The sequence below is a fragment of the Coregonus clupeaformis genome, chromosome 23, assembly GCF_020615455.1.
Source record: "Coregonus clupeaformis isolate EN_2021a chromosome 23, ASM2061545v1, whole genome shotgun sequence".
Lineage (NCBI taxonomy): Eukaryota > Metazoa > Chordata > Actinopteri > Salmoniformes > Salmonidae > Coregonus > Coregonus clupeaformis.
The window spans coordinates 14038672-14062581 of record NC_059214.1 but is presented as its reverse complement, the minus strand read 5'-3'; the positions used below and the strand labels follow the sequence as shown (position 1 = coordinate 14062581).

The window sequence follows — 23910 nt, the reverse complement described above, 5'->3', positions numbered from 1 at the left end:
CTCATTCATAAAACCTTTGTAGTCCTCAAATAACACTTTGTCATTGTTGAACTTCCTTATGAGGTTAAGGGCTTGCTGCTATGATTTCGAAAAGGGAGTTGAAGGTGGTAATGCCAATCCATCAGTGTTGCAGAGTCTGATGCTAACTTGAAGAACTTGATTGCCCCCCATCTATCCTCAGAGTTTGTACTGATTGGTGACCTAAACTGGGATATGCTTAACACCCTGGCCATCCTACAATCCAAACTACATGCCCTCAATCTCACACAAATTATCAAGGAACCTACCAGGTACAACCCTAAATCCGTAAACATGGGCACCCTCATAGATATCATCCTGACTAACTTACCCTCTAAATACACCTCCGCTGTCTTCAACCAGGATCTCAGCGATCACTGCCTTATTGCCTGCGTCCGTAACGGGTCCACGGTCAAACGACCACCCCTCATCACTGTCAAACGCTCCCTAAAACACTTTAGCGAGCAGGCATTCCTAATTGACCTGGCCCAGGTATCCTGGATGGATATCGATCTCATTCCGTCAGTAGAGGATGCCTGGTTGTTCTTTAAAAGTGCTTTCCTCTCAATCTTAAATAAGCATGCCCCATTCAAAAAATTCAGAACAGATATAGCCCCTTGTTCTCCTCAGACTTGACTGCCCTTGACCAGCACAAAAGCATCCTGTGGCGTACTGCATTAGCATCGAATAGCCCCCGCGATATGCAACTTTTCAGGGAAGTTAGGAACCAATATACACAAGCAGTTAGGAAAGCAAAGGCTAGCTTTTTCAAACAGAAATGTTGCACTAAATCCAAAAAGTTTTGGGACACAGTAAAGTCCATGGAGTATAAGAGCACCTCCTCCCAGCTGCCCACTGCACTGAGGCTAGGAAACACTTAACCACCGATAAATCTACAATAATCATGAATTTCAACAAGCATTTTGCTATGGCTGGCCATGCTTTCCACCTGGCTACCACTACCCCGGCCACCAGCTCTGCACTCTCCGCTGCAACTTGCCCATGCCCCAACTGCTTCTCCTTCACCCAAATTCAGACAGCTGATGTTCTGAAAGAGCTGCAAAATCTGGACCCCTACAAATCATCTGGGCTAGACAATCTGGAAACTTTCTTTCTAAAATTAGCAGCCAAAATTGTCGCAACCGCTATTACTAGCCTGTTCAACCTCTCTTTCGTAACGTCTGAGATCCCCAGAGATTGGAAAGCTGCCGCGGTCATCCCCCACTTCAAAGGGGGTGACACTCTAGATCCAAACTGTTACAGACCTATATCCATCCTGCACTGCCTTTCGAACGTTTTTGAAAGCCAAGTTAACAAACAGATCACCGACCATTTCGAATCCCACCGTACCTTCTCTGCTATGCAATCCGGTTTCCAAGCTGCTCATGGGTGCACCTCAGCCACGCTCAAGGTCCTAAACGATATTATAACCGCAATCGATAATAGACAGTACTGTGCAGCCGTCTTCATCGACCTGACCAAGGCTTTCGACTCTGTCAACCACCGCATTCTTATTGGCAGACTAAATAGCCTTGGTTTCTCAAATGACTGCCTCACCTGGTTCACCAACTACTTCTCAGATAGAGTTCAATGTGTCAAATCGGAGGGCCTGTTGTCTGGACCTGGCAGTCTCTATGGGGGTGCCACAGGGTTCAATTCTCGGGCCGACTCTTTTCTCTGTGTATATCAATGATGTCGCTCTTGCTGCTGGTGACTCTCAGATCCACCTCTACGCAGACGACACCATTTTGTATACATCTGGCCCTTCATTGGACACTGTTAACAAACCTCCAAACGAGCTTCAATGCCAAAACACTCCTTCCGTAGCCTCCAACTGCTCTTAAACACTAGAAAAAATGAAATGCATGCTCTTCAATCGAACGCTGCTGGCACCCACCCACCCGACTAGAATCACTACTCTCGGCGGGTCTGACCTAGAGTATGTGGACAACTACAAATACCTAGGTGTCTGGTTAGACTGTAAACTATCCTTCCAGGCTCACATTAAGCATCTCCAATCCAAAGTTAAATCTAGAATCAGCTTCCTATTTCGCAACAAAGCCTCCTTCACTCATGCTGCCAAACATGTCCTCGTTAAACTGACTATCCTACCGATCCTTGACTTCGGCGATGTCATTTACAAAATAGCCTCCAACACTCTACTCAGCAAATTGGATGTAGTCTATCACAGTGCCATCCGTTTTGTCACCAAAGCCCCATTTACTACCCACCATTGTGACCTGTACGCTCTTGTTGGCTGGTCCTCACTACATATTCGTCGCCAAACCCACTGGCTCCAGGTCATCTATAAATCACTGCTAGGCAAATCCCCGCCTTATCTTAGCTCATTGGTCACCATAGCAACACCCACCCGTAGTATGCGCTCCAGCAGGTATATCTCACTGGTCATCCCCAAAGCCAACACCTCCTTTGTCCGCCATTCCTTCCAGTTCTCTGCTACCAATGACTGGAACGAACTGCAAAAATCTTGGAAGCTGGAGACTCTTATCTCCCTCACTAACTTTAAGCATCAGTTGTCAGAGCACCTTACCGATCACTGCACCTGTACACAGCCCATCTGAAATTAGCCCACCCAACTACCTCATCCCCTTATTGTTATTTATTTTGCTCATTTGCACCCCAGTATCTCTATTTGCACATCATCTCTTGCACATCTATCATTCCAGTGTTAATACTAAATTGTAATTATTTTGCACTATGGCCTATTTATTGCCTTACCTCCATAACTTGATACATTTGCACACACTGTATATATATATTCTGTTGTATTTTTGACTTTATGTTTTGTTTACTCCATATGTAACTCTGTGTTGTTGTTTTTTATCGCACTGCTTTGCTTTACCTTGGCCAGGTCGCAGTTGTAAATGAGAACTTTTTCTCAACTGGCTTACCTGGTTAAATAAATAAAAATTTCAACAGAAAACTCACTTTTTTCATTGTGACGCTTCTCTGGGAAATCTTGATGGTATTGCTTGACAAGCGTAACACCCTGGCTCTGGGACTCTATATGTTGAGCCAGGGTGTGTTCTTTCTATGTGTTATATTTCTATGTTGGGAGTTCTAGTTGTGTTTATTTCTATGTTGGCTAGAGTGACTCCCAATCAGAGGCAACGAGTGTCAGCTGGGGCTGGTTGTCTCTGATTGGGAGCCATATTTAAACTGTCTGTTTTCCCTTTGTGGTTGTGGGTTCTTGTTCCGTGTTGGTCTATGTTACCTAGGACGTTACGAGTCGTTTGTTGTTTTTGTTTACTGTCCGTGTTTATCGCTAATGATAAATAAACATGTTCATTCATCACGCTGCGCCTTGGTCCTCCTCTCTTAACAACGATCGTGACAGAAGAACCCACCATACAAGGACCAAGCAGCGTGTCCAGGAGCAGGCAGACTGGACATGGGAGGAAGCGCCGGGAAAGGAGATGGAGAGGCTAGGATTAAGGCCCTGGCGAGAGAGGAGCAGCGGCGTCAGCAGTGTCATCGTCGGACGGACGAGAGGCAACCCCAAAAATCTTTTAGGGGGGGGCACACGGCATGGGCGGCTGGGCAGCAGGAGGCTGCCACAGGGCGATTTGGAGAGGAGGCCACCGGGTTTTGGGGGCCAGAAGGCAGGTTGGCGGAGCCTGGATGGAGAGCAGAGCCAACTCCCCGTACTCAGGCATGGCAGCATGAGACTGGGCAGGTTCCGCGGTATGCGGAGCTGCGCACTGTGCCACGAGTGGTCCGGCATAGTCCGGTACGTCCTGTGCGAGCACCCCGCACGTGTTGTGCGAAGGTGGGCATGCAGCCAGGACGGAGTGTGCCGGCTCAGCGCTCGTGGCCTCCAGTGCCTGTCCTCGGTCCCGGATATCCTGCGCCAGTGTCACGTGCTGTTATGCCAGTACGGGTACACAGCCCTGTACGTCCTGTGCTGATGCCTCACACAGAGTGTGTGAAGGTAGGCATTCAGCCAGGACGGGTTGTGGCAGCTCTTCACTCCAGGTCTCCTATCCGTCTCCACAGCCGGTCCGGCCTGTCCCTGCTCCACGCACCAAGCCTACGGTGTGCGTCGCCAGCCCGGTCAAGCCTGTCCCTGCTCCTCGCACCAAGCCTACGGTGTGCGTCGCCAGCCCGGTCCGGCCTGTCCCTGCTCCTCGCACCAAGCCTACGGTGTGCGTCGCCAGCCCGGTCCGGCCTGTCCCTGCTCCTCGCACCAAGCCTACGGTGTGCGTCGCCAGCCCGGTCCGGCCTGTCCCTGCTCCTCGCACCAAGCCTACGGTGTGCGTCGCCAGTCCGGTCCGGCCTGTCCCTGCTCCTCGCACCCAAGCCTACGGTGTGCGTCGCCAGCCCGGTCCGGCCTGTCCCTGCTCCTCGCACCAAGCCTACGGTGTGCGTCGCCAGCCCGGTCCGGCCTGTCCCTGCTCCTCGCACCAAGCCTACGGTGTGCGTCGCCAGCCCGGTCCGGCCTGTCCCTGCTCCTCGCACCAAGCCTACGGTGTGCGTCGCCAGCCCGGTCCGGCCTGTCCCTGCTCCTCGCACCAAGCCTACGGTGTGCGTCGCCAGCCCGGTCCGGCCTGTCCCTGCTCCTCGCACCAAGCCTACGGTGTGCGTCGCCAGTCCGGTCCGGCCTGTCCCTGCTCCACGCACCAGGCCAGGGGTGCGCATCGTCAGCCCGGTCCGGCCCGTTCCTACTCCACGCACCAAGCCAGGGGTGCGCATCGTCAGCCCGGTCCGGTCCGTTCCTACTCCACCCACCAAGCCAGGGGTGCGCATCGTCAGCCCGGTCCGGCCCGTTCCTACTCCACGCACCAAGCCAGGGGTGCGCGTCATCAGTCCCGCACAACCCGTGCCTGGGTCACCGGTGCCTGGTAAGGTACCGGTCAACTGCTCCACTACGGAGCTGAAGCTAACCGCTCCTGCTAAGTCCAGTTCAGCTCCAGCCAGCGGGGCCAGACCGGACCAGGGGCGCTATGGGGGGTTTATTGGAGGGTGGTGGGCAAGACCGGAGCCAGAACCTCCGCCGAGGAGGAATGCCCACCCAGCCCTCCCCTGTTTTGCTCTAGTTGAGGCGCGGTCGCAGTCTGCGCCTTTAGGGGGGGGTACTGTAACACCCTGGCTCTGGGACTCTATATGTTGAGCCAGGGTGTGTTCTTTCTATGTGTTAAATTTCTATGTTGGGAGTTCTAGTTGTGTTTATTTCTATGTTGGCTAGAGTGACTCCCAATCAGAGGCAACGAGTGACAGCTGGGGCTGGTTGTCTCTGATTGGGAGCCATATTTAAACTGTCTGTTTTCCCTTTGTGGTTGTGGGTTCTTGTTCCGTGTTGGTCTATGTTACCTAGGACGTTACGAGTCGTTTGTTGTTTTTGTTTACTGTCCGTGTTTATCGCTAATGATAAATAAACATGTTCGTTCATCACGCTGCGCCTTGGTCCTCCTCTCTTAACGACGATCGTGACAACAAGGAGCTCGTCAATGTTTGCAATAGAGATACAATTTGATGTCATGCACTGTCTTCCATGTTCATCTACGCTGGTGCTGCTGTTGAGTGGACCATTGACCACCCATCCAAGGAGAGTCTTTACCACATATGGACCTTTACGTTGACTGTTAATGATTGTCTACGGTTCCAGTGCCTTTGGGGTGTTGACTTCAACAAGCAGTCCAACATCTCATTCAATACTGGGCAACTTCACTTCATTGAGATAAAGCCATTCCTTTATGTTATTCTGTGAGGTGATGTTTTCTTTGGTGACAGGAATCTCTCCCTGAGAGTACACCACTGGCAGCTGTAAGATTATGCAATTCTAGGTCCTTGAATTTGTAGCTGCTCAAAGATTTCTCCTGTCCCATTGTTCTTAGAAGAATCTCTGTCTTCAGATGCAAGCAACTCTGTAATCAGCTTCTCAGTACAGGTTGCAGAGCTACCTGGATCCAAAAACACATAAGTCTGTATAATCTTGTTACCTTTGGACAGGTTAGATTTGGACAGGCAAGATGGCTAGAGTACAAACTTTGTTACTGGCCCCTGTATGGCCACACGTTGACATAGAAACTAAAGCATGTCTCCAGCATATTTCACCTCTCTGGGATAACTCTAGTCATCCGTCTTTATGTGCTGCAAACTGGGGTGCTTTCGCTGACACATTTTACATGTCAGTTGTCTTTTGCAGTCTCAGCTAATGTGTCCTCTTGTCAAACATTCAAAACATAAACCTTTTGAGAAACTCAACATTTTCTCTGTGTGGTCTTGATCTCATCTTTCTGCAGCACTCCATTGTGTGATAACGTGAGCAGAATACACATGGCTTTAAAAAGAGACATTTTGTAGCTGTTCTCCTGAATATTTTCATGCAGGTACAGTGCCTCCAGAAAGTATTCACACCCCTTGACTTTTTCCACATTTTGTAATGTTACAAAGTGGGATTAAAATGTATTTAATTCAAACAAATTGGCAATGATCCAGACAAGAAACTCTGTAATGTCAAAGTGGAAGTAAAATATTGAACGATGCTGAATGGGTGTAGACAAAGAAGAGCTCTCCAGTAGGTTTACCAAAACATTCAAGGGCCATTTTCTCAAAAGTGAGGTTACAAGTTTATTAACTTTCAAAGCAGAATGACTTTCCCATTGTTCCTCAACTGTAGTGTATGATATTCAATTTTTTAGCACTGAGTCTCTACTTTTATCCAATGTAAATAAAACAATTTCAAATGTTGCTACAAATGTTGCTACATAAGACTGAATCGAGCCTTTAAGAAATTCTCCATGTTCTGTCAAGTTGGTTGTTAATCATTTGCTAGATAGCAATTTTCAAGTCTTCCCATAGATTTTAAAGCCGATTTCACTAGGCTACTCAGGAACATTCAATGTTGTCTTGGTAAGCAACGCCATTGTATATTTGGCCTTGTGTTTAAGGTAATTGTCCTGCTGAAACGTGAATTTGTCCCCAGTGTCTGTTGGAAAGCAGACTGAACCAAGTTTTCCTTTAGGAAAACACCATCCAAAGTGTAATTAATAACTGCACCATGCTCAAACGGATATTTAATGTATGTTTTTTTTTTACCCATCTACCAATAGGTGCCCTTCTTTGCGAACCATTGGAATACCTCCCTGGTCTATGTGGTTGAATCTGTGCTTGAGATTCGCTGCTCGACTGAGTGACCTTACAGATAATTATATGTGTGGGGTACAGAGATGGGGTAGTCATTTAAGAAAGTAGAAATCTGCATCAATTGAAAAGTATAGTCACTGAGAAAAGCCGCACAATTTAAATATGTGTAGTAAAGGAGACTGAGTAAAGGTAAGGGGAATATACATGGTTTACATCATCAATAGATTTCCGTCACAAACTGGATTGGCAACATCAGCAAGTATTGAGGAGCTGCCACTAGAAATGTTCTGGAAATCGAAGTGTGAATGTTTGTCAAAAAAAGAATACTTTTGATTTGCCAACTTTATGCCCATTTATGTCAAATCACTGCTCTCTGCACAGACACCCTCATGCTTAACAAAAGAGTTAGCAGTCTGCATGGCAAGAGATGTCACCATATCATGGTTGACAATCTCCAAAGACATCATACCATAACTACTGACATCAGAAAGATAGCGTAACAAATAATCAGAGTGGTATCGGCAAAATAAGTCATCGTCAAAGGGATCTAAAATGTTGGGAGTATAAAAAGATCTTCAAAGATGGCCCAGTTAAGATTAAAATAGATTACACAAGTACCAGATCTAGTACAACTTACCGTGGTAAAGACTAAGAATACTAAAGTAAAAAGCTTTTAAAGAGGAGGTATTACGAAGGAAAGTCTAATATTTATAAAATGAATCTTTCCTGCCCTCTTTTAAACTTCATATGTGTCATATTATAAGAATTAATGGTCTAAAGACCTCTCAGCTCAACTGTCCAAAGCTTTGGCATTTCATAAAAAACCTTTAATCACACCTCAGCACAGCCCCCAATGGCCCCCATTAACAGCTCATGACATATTCACATCAGTCCACTTTGCAGCAGGCTCTAAAAACTAGTTGCACCTAAGGGATGGTCAGTTCTGTTCCGAGGCTATAATATACTTCAGGAATCTAAAGAATATGAAGCCTAGGAAGCCTCAGGGTTCAAGTCATTAGTACCTGTTGTGAGAACTCAAGAGAACCAAAGAATGATTATTACCGGTCAGACAGTAGTTTGACAAATGGTATGTTACATCCTGACATGTTTTTTTTATAACAAGTATTGGTTTAGGTGTAATCTTTGATATAGGGACAAATAAGACACCTCTTGGGAATAGGCACTGATATACAAATGAACAACAGACATGTCTCAACAAAAAAACAAATTAGTAACACATTTATCACCCATTCCTCAGTGAATAGAGAGAATGAGAAAGAATGAGAGATGCACTGCGGGGAGAGAATATATTGAGATCAGTTGGCATGCCGACTATAATTTATAGAGTCACAGACTGGAGAGGCGATGCAATTATTCTTATGAGACAAATTCGAGCAATCGATCAAACGCTGAGGATGGCTGTCGAGCAGGCAGCCTGCAACATGTCAGTTACTGGGAGTTTTTCAAGACAATTTATTTGATAGATCTTAGCAAGGGGAGAGAATGCACAGGGAGTGCCTCAAAGGTTCAATAACACACCATTGGTGTTTTTTGGGACCAGGGAAGTAGAGCTAGCTGCAGAGATGAAGGTAGATGGTATATTGAAAGATGGCTCTGATTTTCAAGATCCAAGGTGTTTTGGGTGTCTCATGTGGGTTAGAGAAAAAGCAGATGTTGTATAGGCAAGTATGCTGTATATACTTGGACTTTTAAAATTGTCCGAACAGGAAGTTCATCCACGTTTCATGGATTTTAGCTTTTGAAATATGCCAATGTCACAAAGGAATACTACCAAAATAACACTTTTACAGAAGAATACTACCAAACACTACTATATTACCACAATCATTACCATCCCCAGTAAAGTGTTGTCCCATGACATCTTAATTACGTATTTATCTAGTTGTAACCAGATAAAGACATATTTTTCATGACAGCATGTTTTGGTTGTTTTCTTGTCAGATATTCAAATTACAACCAGATTAGGACATATTTTCTGGTTGCTAAAAACAAGTTAACAAAACATCCTTTTACAACCAGTACACCACCTGACCATGACGTCATAAAAGACGTCACAACGTTGTCAGTGAAACCAGTTTTGCCCGCTGGGTCACCACAGTTGATTCATCTTCACTCATCATTTTTAGTTCATCACATCCTTCCGTCATGAAAACCCACAGTCCTATATCTCACTCCAGTCTGCCCTGTCTTTTTTCCCCCATCACTACCCTCAGTTCTACTCAATCCTATCAGCCCATTATTCAGAGTTACTGGCTTCCATCACTCCTCCATTATAGGATCCATTAACCCCTACTTCCCCTCACTGTGACCTTTCATTATCCAGCCTTCAGTACAACTTCACATCATCACACGTCAGCATCATTCCCATACTACTCCAAAAACATGAAAATATGAAGAAGATATGCCAAAGCCAAAGTGATAGGCCTATCTAATGGTTTAATGTTATGATATGCTATATATCCACATGGTACAATGAAGTTAACATAGCATCTACTACAGAAATGCGAACGTGGCATATTTTTCTCTCTCGCTGTGCTTGTTTAATAGCTACTAAATATGTGCCGTCATTTATAATTATTTAATGAGCATGATTAATAATTAATGATCTTCCCCCACTGTGTAAACTCAATTAACCATCTATAAATATTGTTTGTCTGATATGCAATTACTTTCCCCAAATGCTCTCTCAAACTCAAAATGGCTTTCTCTCAAACAGTGAATAGCTGAGGTTTGGGTTATTGAACTTTGCAAGTGAATTGTGAACATGAGAGTGACTTGTGATTGCTTTCTCTCAGTTTCTCAGTTTGTAAGTGGCTGTGAGTGCAGTATTGGGCACGGGGGGAAGTGCAAACCTCTTAACTCACCCAACTTTCATCTACTTATGAATAGCCTTATTTGTCTGGATCTTGAAGGAAAATCAGCCCAAAACAGTCTTCAGTCCTACATAGCCTGCAAGGTAACAGGGTGAGAATTCCAGAAGGTCTGATACAATCACACATATCATCATAAAGAGCTGATGGTAAGCATGCAAGCAGTTCCTCTAACTGTTTAATAAACTACAACTCCATACGGACACTGCTAATTAAACAGAAAAGACACCCTTTAGTGAGAAGGGGATGTAAATCCATAATAGTACCCTACGCCTATATGGCAGCCAGCCCTGCTATTGGACAATGTTCTTGTGCTCTTATCACATCACCAGTAATGTGGTTGCGGTATCCCAGATTACTACAGCCACTATAGCCTTGGCTTCCTGCTTTCTGATGGGGCCGGTTCAGTTTTTGTGCTTGGATGGACCTGTCACTTTTAAGGACTGGATGACGTGAGCCGTAGCTGCCCGGAGACTGTGCTGGTCTCGTAAACCCAGCAGGAGCCTCGAAGAGTGAAAGCCCACGAAAAATCTGCTGCCTCTTCTTAATTGGATTGTGTGTATAAAGACGAAGAGAGGAAGGAAGACATGGGAGCGTTTTAGAGGATCCAAAACACTGACAGGGGGGAGATCAGGCACTGGAAGGGAGACAGAGGTGGCCTAACAGTTAATCCAACTGTGTATTACAGTATGGTAAATTGGATCTAATGTAGGATCCAGGACAGGTTTGCGTGAGATGAAGGGATAGTTGCTGCTATGTTATCTGGGGTTTGAAATGCTGTTGTGCCCTCAATTTGAATCCAGCACAATTTGTACTCTATATGGAACATGGTTTTCTGAAAGAAAATAGCCCACTATGGGTATTTGGGGTCTTTCACTACGTCAATACTCGTAATGTTTCAATACATCAAGGTCCAGTGGAGATCCGTTTGTCTTGGAGTGTCTAACTCCCATTCAGGTTGCACCTGAGCTTTCCTCACATGAAATAGAGGTGAGTCAGTCAGCATAGTGCTCTGTCCCATTTCAGCACCATGCCACTGTCCTCAAGCACTGCTTAGTCTCTACGAGGCTCAAACTATTTCAGCACCGAGTGCTGTCCACCAGCACATATACACATGCCAAACTGCTCTCTCTCACTCACTCACTCACTTACTCACACACTCACACTCACCCACACCAATTTCCAATACCACCTTAATTGTATGTAATATGTTTGAATGTTGATGTGAATCTTGCATCATTTAGACTACGCCATGAGTACATTTAGCAGTCGTAGCCTATGGACAGATGTTTTAGTATGAAGTCGCTGATGGAGCCTATACCCAGCTATACTTGCCGAGTTGTGAGTCAGTGATTGACCTTCACTCACAAAATCACTGCTAACCCTTAGAAAAGCATCCAGTTTATATGGAGAGTGGCTAATGTGGTCTTGTATATGGCAGAAGGCTAATAACACTTATGTAGGCAGGCCTGTGCCATTACAGGGTAATAGTACTGTTGCTGGCAGGGGTTGTGTCGCTGTAATCAGGGCTAAAAGCGAAATACAATACCAACAAGAAGCATGTGACGTCCAACCAACTTGGTTAGCTTGAAATTCCTCTAATGTCTTTATGGACTAAAATGTTTAATGCCACTGCATATAAGACCCAAGATGTGTAATCCTATGTCTAAGAAATCAAAGACTTCATGATGCAACCTGTTTACATTTGAAAGCCCAAGACAAGCTACTCAGCATGTCTGAAAAATTGTGTTTCAGCTTTCTAACACATTCTACAATCAACAAAATATGTGGAGAGAAGGGCTGTCAGTGAGTAATGTATACACCAACAGATTGCAATCAACTACATGCACATTTCTATTTTGTATGTCATTCCCAAAATATGTATACATGCATTTTGAAGGGAAATATCAATACAGTTTCTTCCAACAAAATATGACCCATAGGAGTTTGAAATTGAAAAGGGATGGAGAACCCGCTGCAAAATCAATAACTGTTGAGTCACTGTGGCAGACCGTATACTATGCACATCAACACAAATGTTCACCCCTTCAACAATGCAGACTGGTTCCCATTGCATTGTACGGATACAATAGCCTACTGATATAGGCAAGGATGGAGACACTGTGGAGCTGCAGTGACAAATAGTTTGAGAGCATAAAAACAAAAAAGATCAGACACAACAAGCACCATAAAGTAAATGCTCCATCATCTGAAAACCACAATATAGCACAGGAAGTGAAGTAAGACTTGAAATAATTCAAATATCCACACAGCCCAAATGGGGCATTTCCCTGGTAGGCTAGAGTAAAATAATGCACAATTACACCAGTAAAGAATATACCTATTTCTTCTGCTTTACTTTCATTCCCATGAGAGAGACAGATACCTACTCAAACAGTTGCCAAAAGACACAGAGCACCATCTTGATGAACATTGATTGAGTTACTCTTAACAACAGGTCCATCTGGCCCAAATTCCCTAGAGACATCATATACAAAATCCAAAGCAACATAGCCTAATTATGGCAATCTGTCAAGCTTTAAATGGTAATTTACTAATAGCCTATAGGTATGGTGGCTTAACAAAATTAATGCTGCTTATCATCATATTTTGTATTAACATTAAAGTGGCTGGGTGGTGGGTAGAATCGATATGCACTTTTCAAAGGGAGATATTGGTAGCATATTTCCCCCTCTTTCTTCCGCTCTCCTGAATTTTAAATGGCTGTACTGCAGCATTGTGTGTAGCTACAATGCCATTTATTCCACAAAATATTTTAATTTGGCTTCAGCATTTTGCTTAACATGCTGAACAGTATTCAACATACTGCTATAGGGTGAAATTGATCTTCAATATATAGCCTAATATATGTGGTAGTACTGCAACATTTCTCAAACCCATCCCCATCTAAAACCAACAGCAGCCACAAAACAGAGTATTAAGTCAAGTTAATAGCCACACATCAACATGATCGATAATAATAATAATAATAATAATAATAATAATAATAATAATAATAATAATAATAATAATAATAATAATAATAATAATAATAATAATTTAAGACAGCCCAAAGAGTTCTGGTCTCCATCACCACAAAGTTACTTTTGCGCATAGAATTGCTCACATGGAACTTCTTTCTATTTTGCGTAATAACCCAAGCATAATAATGCAAGCTTAATCGGACAATAATTATGTTTAAAACTAATTTCACTTATGCCTGTCCTTGGAGACATAAAGTTCATACCTTGGCCATAGCCTTCGAAGACACAGAAGACTGGCATTTCACTTGGTGCGAAACGCCGGCAGTTTGGTTCATCTTGGAAAGCCACGAGCCGTTCCTATCCCAAAAATGTTTAAACACCTGGCAAACACCGACAAGCAAAACATAAAGCAGGACCGTCTATCCAGCAACTCCCTGTTGCATATGTGGACTCCGAGTATTCGGCGACTGACTCTTTGTCGTGTATGATGCGCGCAACTGGCTTCTCCTCGATGCGTGCAGCGCCGGCGCATAGGGTACCTGAATTTGTATTTACAGCGCTGTCTGTAGTTTGATCCACTACACCACAAACCAAAACAGGCTCGTTGGAAATATGAAATCGACGAGACATGCGTGATTGCCAGCATTCAGTTGTCATCAATTTACTCACAATCATTGCGAAGTTGTTGATTCCCACTGAAATATACAGAAGAGTTTGTGAAAACAGCATCTATTAATACAATACACCCATGGTATTAATAGTACGCTATTGCAGTACAATGAGTCATAAATAATCATACAGCTTCTTATTTGAGAGGGAAGTAGAGCTACCAAATGATGCTACTCATCAACACCATTAAAAGTAACGTGCATTAGATGTTATCAATATGATCAGGTTTTACAGCGTACAAATATATTTGAATCCCGATTAGTGCTCGGACCCGGATCCAGCGACTGTCAAGCCAACACCTTAACCATTAAGCCATGAGGTCCGAGCCTCTTGACGAGGTTGCTAGGCGTTGGGTTAAGGTCGCTATAATACAATTGTCTAGTTGGACTATAGCTAAGGTTTTCTATAGTTAAGGTTTTCTAAATGGATGACATAATCACATTTGTTGATGAGCAAAATCGAATTACTTCATGGTTTGTGGCACGCATTACTTTCACCACTGCCAACAGCAACTTTTATGGAGAGAGGGAAGGCTAGGGATATGGGAATAGTTTACAGACTTGGGCAGAAATGTTTTTTCATGACACAGTGAGTAAATGTGTCTGCAGTGGCCTTCAGAATCTGATGAATTACTGTTCTACAAACCACAGAGCCTCAGCCTCACCTCCTGTGTGTGAGTGTGTGTGTTTGTCTCTGTGTGTGTGTGTGTGTGTGTGTGCATCAGACAGAGTGCTTTTCCTTTCTCTTTCATCTATTGCCCTTTTTTCTCCGTTTCGATTTTCCTCTTGTCTAATTTCTCTCTCTCTCTCTCTCTCTCTCTCTCTCTCTCTCTCTCTCTCTCTCTCTCTCTCTCTCTCTCTCTCTCTCTCTCTCTCTCTCTCTCTCTCTCTCTCTCTCTCTCTCTGTTCTTTGGATCTTTTGTCCCTTTCCTCTGTTTTCCTTCCCCCTCTCATCTCCTTCTTTCCCTCTGTCTCTCTTGTCCCATGCTTGCACTCCAGCAGATACCTCTAGGCTCCCTCCAGTGTCCCTCTGTATCAGAGGTGTTAATTAAACAGTTGAGGTGCATCTGTTCTCTCATCGTGTACGGTTATCAGTGGGCTCATCAAAAGGCATGTTACACCATGCCTCTCCATGGCATTTTGAATTGTGTTTTGCATATGAGGGTTGCATATCAATGTCCATAATACATCTGAAATGCAATATACCCACCACTCGTGTTTTTTTCATATACTAAAAACATACTTAGTGTCTTAGTAAAACATCTTTCCATTTATTCAATATGCTGATACGCAGTGTACTGGAATTAAATAACTACACAAATGCATTTCAAATGAGCAACATATAATATTAAGCCTAGAGATACAGTGGCTTGCGAAAGTATTCACCCCCCTTAACATTTTTCCTATTTTGTTGCCTTACAACCTGGAATTAAGTTTGTATTATTTGATTTACACAACATGCCTACCACTTTGAAGATGCAAAATATAAGACAAAAAAACGGAACACTTGAGCGTGCATAACTATTCACTCCCCCAAAGTCAATACTTTGTAAAGCCACCTTTTGGAGCAATTACAGCTGCAAGTCTCTTGGGGTATGTCTCAATAAGCTTGGCACATCTAGCCACTGGGATTTTTGCCCATTCTACAAGGCAATCTGCTCCAGCTCCTTCAAGTTGGATGGGTTCCGCTGGTGTACAGCAATCTTTAAGTCATACCACAGATTCTCAATTGGATTGAGGTCTGGGCTTTGACTAGGCCATTCCAAGACATTTAAATGTTTCCCCTTAAACCACTCAATTGTTGCTTTAGCAGTATGCTTAGGGTCATTGTCCTGCTGGAGAGTGAACCTCCGTCCCAGTCTCAAATCTCTGGAAGATTGAAAACGGTTTCCCTCAAGAATTTCCCTGAATTTAGTGCTATCCATCATTCCTTCAATTCTGACCAGTTTCCCAGTCAATGCCAATGAAAAACATCCCCACAGCATGATGCTGCCACTACCATGCTTCACCGTGGGGATGGTGTTCTCGGGGTGATGTGAGGTGTTGGGTTTGCACCAGACATAGCGTTTTCCTTGATGGCCAAAAAGCTCAATTTCAGTCTAATCTGACCAGAGTACCTTCTTCCATATGTTTGCTTATTTTTTTCTTTAAGCAATGGCTTTTTTCTGGCCACTCTTCGGTAAAGCCCAGCTCTGTGGAGTGTAAGGCTTAAAGTGGTCCTATGGACAGATACTCCAATCTCCACTGTGGAGCTTTGCAGCTCCTTCAGGGTTATCTTTGGTCTCTTTGTTGCCCCTCCTTTCCTGGTCTGTGAGTTTTGGTGGGCGGCCCTCTCTTGGCAGGTTTGTTGTGGTGCCACATTCTTTCAATTTTTTAATAATGGATTTAATGATGCGCCGTGGACACGCTTGCTTGGTGGTGCCCATTGCTTAGTGGTGTTGCAGACTCTGGGGCCTTTCAGAACAGGTGTATATATACTGAGATGATGTGACAGATCATGTGACACTTTGATTGCACACAGGTGGACTTTATTTAAATAATTATGTGACTTCTGAAGGTAATTGGTTGCACCATATCTTATTTAGGGGCTTCTTAGCAAAGGGGGTGAATACATGTGCATGCACCACTTTTCCTTTATTTATTTTTTAGAATTTTTTGAAACAAGTAATTTTTTTCATTTCACTTCACCAATTTCGACTATTTTGTGTATGTCCATTACATGAAATCCAAATACAAATCAATTTAAATTACAGGTTGTAACGCAACAAAATAGGAAAAACGCCAAGGTGGATAAATACTTTTGCAAGGTACTGTATAGGCCTTACTACATAGCAAAGAGTCAATTACATACTGTACTAGCAGGTACAAATCTGTTAATGATATTCAGACATTGCTTTGCGTGGTGTTAACCACACTGTGACATGTACATGCAGGTGTAAATGAGACACTAGCATTTAGCTACAGATGTGGTGATTACTTAGTATGCGCAGATGTGAGCTAGAATACAAATGTGTTTGACTGTATGTATTGGACAGAGGTGCTGGCATGACACTATGAGGAGTGTCACTAAATCAACAGTGTGAAATGGTGTGAGAGGTTTACAAGAATGTATGTGTTTCTGTTTCTGTGTGAGTGAGTGGGTGTGCCTTCGTGCGTGAGGGAGAGATTGCATGGGCGTGCATATATAGCCTACCTTAAGAGGTTTGCCAGTGCATAGCTAATTCAAATCTAAATTAAATGTGTACGTTGTTGACTTGTATTGCTCTTCAATAACACATATATTTACTTCTTGAACGGGCTATGGGGAGAGAGCTGCAGGCGATTTGCATGGCTGAGCATGTATGGCCCTCTGATGGGTTCTTTCAATGAGTCCCAGGTTTTGTTCGGTGACTACAAAGCGCCATTCTGTGCAGAGCGCTCAACACTCTACAAGCGGTGGACAGGAGGCTAATAGATTAGCCGTACCTACGGGCATAGTTGGATGACCCCCAAAAGATTGGATGAATCATCCAAGAGTGCCTGTGTCCTCCTCCCCACTCCATATAGATAGGCTCGAGAAGCAAGCGTTGGGCAGACCCTGAACATACACGAGGAAGCGAGGAAGAAACTTCATATTCTGTGGCTAATGCTATGCAAATGAACTGTGCTAGCATACAAACATGTCAAAGTCAACTTTGAGCAAACAAAGTTTGTAATACGTTGCTCAGTCAACCAAGACATCCCATTACGTGCAAGATTATAACATCTTGAGGGCATTGTAATCATGCCACTGCAATCCGGATTTTAAGTGCCCTTGAAAAACAAATGTACAATCTGTAGGTCTGCATGCATGTCTGTGTTCCCTATTATGATAACATCTTGGAACATCTCTTCCAGCTATTGTATGCATAGTCATCAGATTTCTCAAGTGAAGGCCAGGGTACCTAATCTTGTGAAAATAAAAATAAAAATCTACACACAGTTTAGATTCTCCCATTGTTCAGTAGAGCTATGTTTTGCATGTGTAAACTCTGATTATTCAGATGTCCTTTGAACCACGAGTGCATCATTCAATAACAAAGGTTTCAAGGCCTTGTGGTACAGGACCATAATGCTCCAATGTCAATATTGGCCAGAGCTGGGTTGTACAGCATATGAATCTATATGTATGAGAAAATGTGCGTTCTTAACTGCCTAAGGCTAAAGGTCTGCAAGCTAACCCTGGTCTCTCTACTCTCAACCATTTCAATTTCTCCACTTTTCAAAGCCTGGGTTCATCAGGAAAAGAAGCCAGTCTACTGAATCTACAGTAAGTCATAACATGAATGCCACCTCAGTTTGTCTTTGAAGTTATCCAGGCAATAAAGAACATAGATGAGAGCATATATCTATATAATGTTCATAAATATAGTACTGAACATAGAAAGCAAAGTTGAGATGCATTAATACTCCGCCGCCATTCCTCTTTTTCTACATTAAACAAACATGCCAACAGTGACTTTTAGCTTTTGCCTATAATGCCAATTCTTACCAACCGAAACATTCATCATTGACAATTTTAATAAGGATGTAGAGACAATGTAGTGATATAGTTTCATAACATTTTAGCTGCCAGTTTACACACTTTGGACAGCAGGAATAGGGCTAATTACAGCTCTATTCCTGTGAATTCAGCCACATTGCTACGATTGTTCATAATAGTTTTATTCACTTTCATAGCGTATCTGCACATTTACCAACCACCCCGGCAACTCATTAGATTTATTTGAAATGTTGCCTTGTCCAACTGAAGACTTGCCTAAGGGCTTTGAACGTACTAATTGTATTTTAGGGGAATTCATTAAATAAATACTTATCAGAGAGAAGATCAGAGAACAGATAAGGGGCTTAGTTATTCAGCTGTCTCACTAGGATAACAAAGTCGACAAGGCACTGAAAATTATTTTAGCTTATTTTTTCAGATCACGCCTCCATTCTGCTCGTCCCCACCTATAGGCAGAAACTGGTTTGACCAATCGGAATCTATGCTTCAAGATTGTTTTGATCATGCGGACAGGAAAATGTTCCGTGTCGCCTCTGAGAATAGTATTGACGTGTACATTGACTCGGTGACTGGGTTCATCAAGAAGTGCATAGAGGATGTTGTTCCCACTGTGACGTGGATAGATGACAGCATTCGCACTGAAAGTGCGTACCACTGCATTTAACCATGGCAAGGTGAACATTGACGTGTACAAACAGATCACCTATGACCTCCGTAAGGCAATCAAAGACACAACAGGGACAAAGTGGAGTCGCAATTCAACAGCTCAGGCACGAGATGTATGTGGCAAAGACTCCAGACAAATTACGGATTATAAAGGGAAAACCAGCCACGTCGCAAACACAGACGCCTCGCTCCCGGACAAGCTAAGCACCTTCTTCGCCTGCATCGAGGAAAACAACATTGAGCCACCGATGCAGGCCCCTGCAGTTCATGAGGACTGTGTGCTCCCATTCTCCATGGCCGCTGTGAGTAAGTCGTTTAAGCATGTTAACCCTCGCAAGGCTGCCGGCCCAGACGGCAACCCAAGCCGTGTCCTCAGATCATGTGCAGACCAGCTGTGTTTATGGACATGTTCAATCTCTCCATATACCAGTCTGTTGTCCCGACTTGCTTCAAGATGTCCACCAATGTTCCTGTACCCAAGAAAGTGAAGGTAACTGAATTAAATAACTATTGCCCCGTAGCACTCACTTCTGTCATCATAAAGTGCTTTGACAGGCTAGTTGAGGACCATATCACCTCCACCTAACCCGACAACCTACACCCACTACAATTTGCATACCGCCCCAACAGATTCACAGACAATGCAATTGCACACTGCCCTATCCCACCTGTAAGAATGCTGTTCATCAACTACAGCTCAGCCTTCAACACCATAATGCCCTCCAAGCTCATCATTAAGCTCAGGGCCTTGGGTTTGAACCCCTCTCTGTGCAACTGGGTCCTGGACTTCCTGACGGGCTGACCCCAAGTTGTGAAGGTAGGCAACAACACCTCTGCCACACTGATCCTCAACACGGGAAAGGAGGGGGGGCCCCACAGGGGTGCGTGCTCAGCTCCCTCCTGTACTCACTGATGACACAACAGTGGTAGGCCTAATTACCAACAACGCCGAGACAGCCTACAGGGATCATGTGAGAACCCTCAACCAAAATGGAGCTCTTTGGCATCAACTCAACTCGCCGTGCTTGGAGGAGTAGGAATGCTGCCTATGACCCCAAGAACACCATCCCCACCGTCAAACATGGAGGTGGAAACATTATGCTTTGGGGGTGTTTTTCTGCTAAGGGGACAGGACAACTTCACCGCATCAAAGGGACGATGGACGGGGCCATGTACCGTCAAATCTTGGGTGAGAACCTCCATCCCTCAGCCAGGGCATTGAAAATGGGTCGTGGATGGGTATTCCAGCATGACAATGACTCAAAACACACGGCCAAGGCAACAAAGGAGTGGCTCAAGAAGAAGCACATTAAGGTCCTGGAGTGGCCTAGCCGGTCTCCAGACCTTAATCCCATAGAAAATCTGTGGAGGGAGCTGAAGGTTCGAGTTGCCAAACGTCAGCCTCGAAACCTTAATGACTTGGAGAAGATCTGCAAAGAGGAGTGGGACAAAATCCCTCCTGAGATGTGTGCAAACCTGGTGGCCAACTACAAGAAATGTCTGACTTCTGTGATTGCCAACAAGGGTTTTGCCACCAAGTACTAAGTCATGTTTTGCAGAGGGGTCAAATACTTATTTCCCTCATTAAAATGCAAATCAATTTATAACATTTTTGACATGCGTTTTTCCGGATTTTTTTATTGTTATTCTGTCTCTCACTGTTCAAATAAACCTACCATTAAAATTATACACTGATCATTTATTTGTCAGTGGGCAATCGTACAAAATCAGCAGGGTATCAAATACTTTTTTCCCTCACTGTATATACTGTATTCTATTCATGGCTCATCCTATATAACTACTGCTGTACACATCTGTTCTATTCATATACTGTCCATACTGTCTATGCACACCATTATTCACTGATTGTACAAAACATTAGGAACACCTGCCTAATTTTGAGTTGCACCACCTTTTGCCCTCCGAACAGCCTCAATTCATTGGGGCATGGACTCTACAATGTGTCGAAAGCATTCCACAGAGATGCTGGCCCATGTTGACTCCAATGCTTCCCACAGTTGTGTCAATTTGACTCGATGTCCTTTGGGTGGTGGACCGTTAATGATACACACGGGAAACTGTTGAGCGTGAAAAACATGGCAGCATTGCAGTTCTTGACACACTCAAACCAGCGCGCCTGTCACCTACTACCATACCCTCGTTCAAAGGCACTTCAATCTTTTGTCTTGCCCATTCACCCTCTGAATGACAGACATACACAATCCATGTCTCAATTGTCTCAAAGCATAACAATCCTTCTTTAACCTGTCACCTCCCCTTCATCTACAATGATTGAAGTGGATTTGTCACGACTTCCTCCCGAAGCTGCCACCTCTCCTTGTTCGGGCAGGCTTCGGCGTTCGTCGTCACAGGCCTTCTAGCCACTGCCGCTCCTCATCTCTTCATTCCATTTGTTTGTCTTGTTTATTACACACACCTGGTTCATATCCCCTCATCAGTACCTGCATAAGTGTTCCCTCTGTCCCCTTGTCTTTGTGTGTGATTGTTTATTGTGGAGGATAGAGTAGCTCGGTGGAGCGCCGTGTATTTTGTATCGCCGGGTTATTTCCCTGTGTGCCAAGTATTTTCCAGTGCGCCTATTTTGACGCATTACTGCGTAACTCTGTGTTTCAGAATAAATCCTGTTATTCTGTGATTTACCCTCCTGCACCTGACTCCTTCCAAATCACCTCATCACAGGATTTAACAATTTACATCAATAATGGATCATAGCTTTCACCTGGATTCACCTGGTCAGTCTATGTCATGGGAAGTGCAGGTGTTCCTAATATTTTGTATACTCAGTGTGTATACATACACATGTACAGTACCAGTCAAAAGTTTAGACACAGCTACTAATTCAAGTTTTTTTTTTTACATTGTAGAATAATAGTGAAGACATGTGGTAACCAAAAAAGTGTCATCAAGGCAAAGGGTGGCTATTTGAAGAATCTCAAATATAAAATATATATTGATTTGTTTAACACTTTTTTGGTTAATACATGATTCCATATGTGTTATTTCATAGTTTTGATGTCTTCACTATTATTCTACAATGTAAAAAACAAAACAAACAAAAAACAAGATTTAGTAGTTGTGTCCAAACTTTTGACTAGTAGTATATGTATATATTCCAGACTTTCTTAATTTCTTTCTTTTTACTTTTATTGATTATGTGTGTATTGTTTTGTATTGTTAGGTATTGCTGCACTGTTGGAGCTAGAAACACAAGCATTTCACTGCACCAGCGATAACATCTGCAAATCTTTGTATGTGACCAATTAACTTTTATTTTATTTGACTCTGATTTGACTTGAAGCCACATACGTGCAATGAAGGAAATAAAGCTTCTTTATCTTTCTGAACCTATGGTAACTGTGCTTTATCATTGAGACTTTGTTACACCCCCCAGTGTCACGCACTGACCTTTAAATGCCTGTTGTTTCTCGTTGGTTTGGTCAGGGTGTGAATTTCTATGTGTACATTCTATGTTATTGTAGATCTATGTTGGCCGGGTGTGGTTCCCAATCAGAGGCAGCTGTCGATCGTCGCCTCTGATTGGGGATCATACTTAGGTAGCCATTTTGCCTACCTATGTTGTGGGATCTTGACTCTTGTAGCCATTGTGAGCGTCATGTTACGTTACGTTTGTTGTTTTGTTGTTTTGTTGTTTTGTCGTTTTGTCGTTTTGTCGTGTGTTAACTTCGTTAATAAACATTTATGCATTCCACGCTGCACCTTGGTCCAATCCTGTACTAAACGAACGTGACACCCAGAAAGACATCTCTGTCCCCCATAGTTGGCCAAACAATCCCTCATTATGCCTAAGCTCTTGACATGACATGACATCACAACATAAAAACAGTTCTCAACCCTCTTGCATCCAGATCCAGTTTAAGAGGCTACCCAGATTAGTGGCTTGATTAGTTCCCCTTTTCGATTAGGGATTGTTTATTGATAGATCTGAGCCTAACAAGAGCCTCACAATCCAATATTCAAGCCTTGTATCTCTACTTGTCTTTCAGGCAAGCACTGTGACCCATTCCCCCTTTTTCTGCAATATGAGTAGGAGTCGTGTGGAGGCTGGTGTTCCCCTCCCTGATTTCATGGGTCACCGTCTTGGGGAATATTTCCTCTTACCCATGCAGCGGGCTTCAAATAAGAAATGTGGGCTTTTTATCCCATCCCTGCCAGCATCGGTTGAGTTGTCTGTGTGTGAAATGTGGGACTGTGCAGAGTGGATTACCTGTCCAAGCTCTTCATGCTTGCTGGCAGGAGTTGGCGCTATAGCATTTGTTATCCCCGATGCCAGAGTGTGACAAAGGGACCGTTGGCTCTTTCTGAAACACTTAGGCTACACCGCAGCCGTTACACAAACATATGGATGCATTCTCACCAGAGACGTGTTAAAGCATTGACAACAAAAACATATTGACATAGTAAAAGCATGCTAAATGGCATATTATATTATTATTATTATTTAAAAAAACATGATATACTTCATGCTGAAACCCTCATATTAAACGCCAATGGTATTCACTAAATTGATGGTTTTTATTGAGGTTTTACAGCTTTGTCATTCCATTTTTTTTATTTTTAAATCATCTGATAAGGCCACACAGTGGGCCAGAGATAATTAAAGACACCTGTGATGATGGTGGTCCTCTGTAGCTCAGCTGGTAGAGCACGGCGCTTGTAACGCCAAGGTAGTGGGTTCGATCCCCGGGACCACCCATACACAAAAAATGTATGCACGCATGACTGTAAGTCGCTTTGGATAAAAGCGTCTGCTAAATGGCATATTATTATTATTATTATAATCTGAAGTACCCAAAAGGGCCACTACATACCAACATTCTGGTAGTTTACAGGTAAACTTTGAAAGCTTCCAGTAATATACCCTCCCTTTGCAACCCTAACTGGAACAGTACAAAGGACTTGGCAGTGCCATCTTTGTGAATTCCTTGAATTGGTTTCAAGCATCGCCTCAAGGGTTTTGAAGGACTCTGTCCGCAAATTGAGTCTTCAGTACTGTGGGTTTTAATCAAAGCTAT

General features: G+C 43.6%; 1 protein-coding gene across 1 annotated transcript in view; it reads right to left on the bottom strand.

Moving 5' to 3' along the window:
• LOC121536639 (inactive dipeptidyl peptidase 10-like) overlaps positions 1–13451 on the bottom strand; it is a 346281-nt gene extending 332830 nt beyond the window's left edge. Inside the window, exon 1 of the mRNA XM_041844048.2 lies at positions 13264–13451. Coding sequence (XP_041699982.2) covers positions 13264–13335 — 72 coding nt within the window. The 5' untranslated portion in view covers positions 13336–13451. The remainder of the gene's footprint in view (positions 1–13263) is intronic.
• Between the last annotated feature and the right edge of the window lie 10459 nt (positions 13452–23910).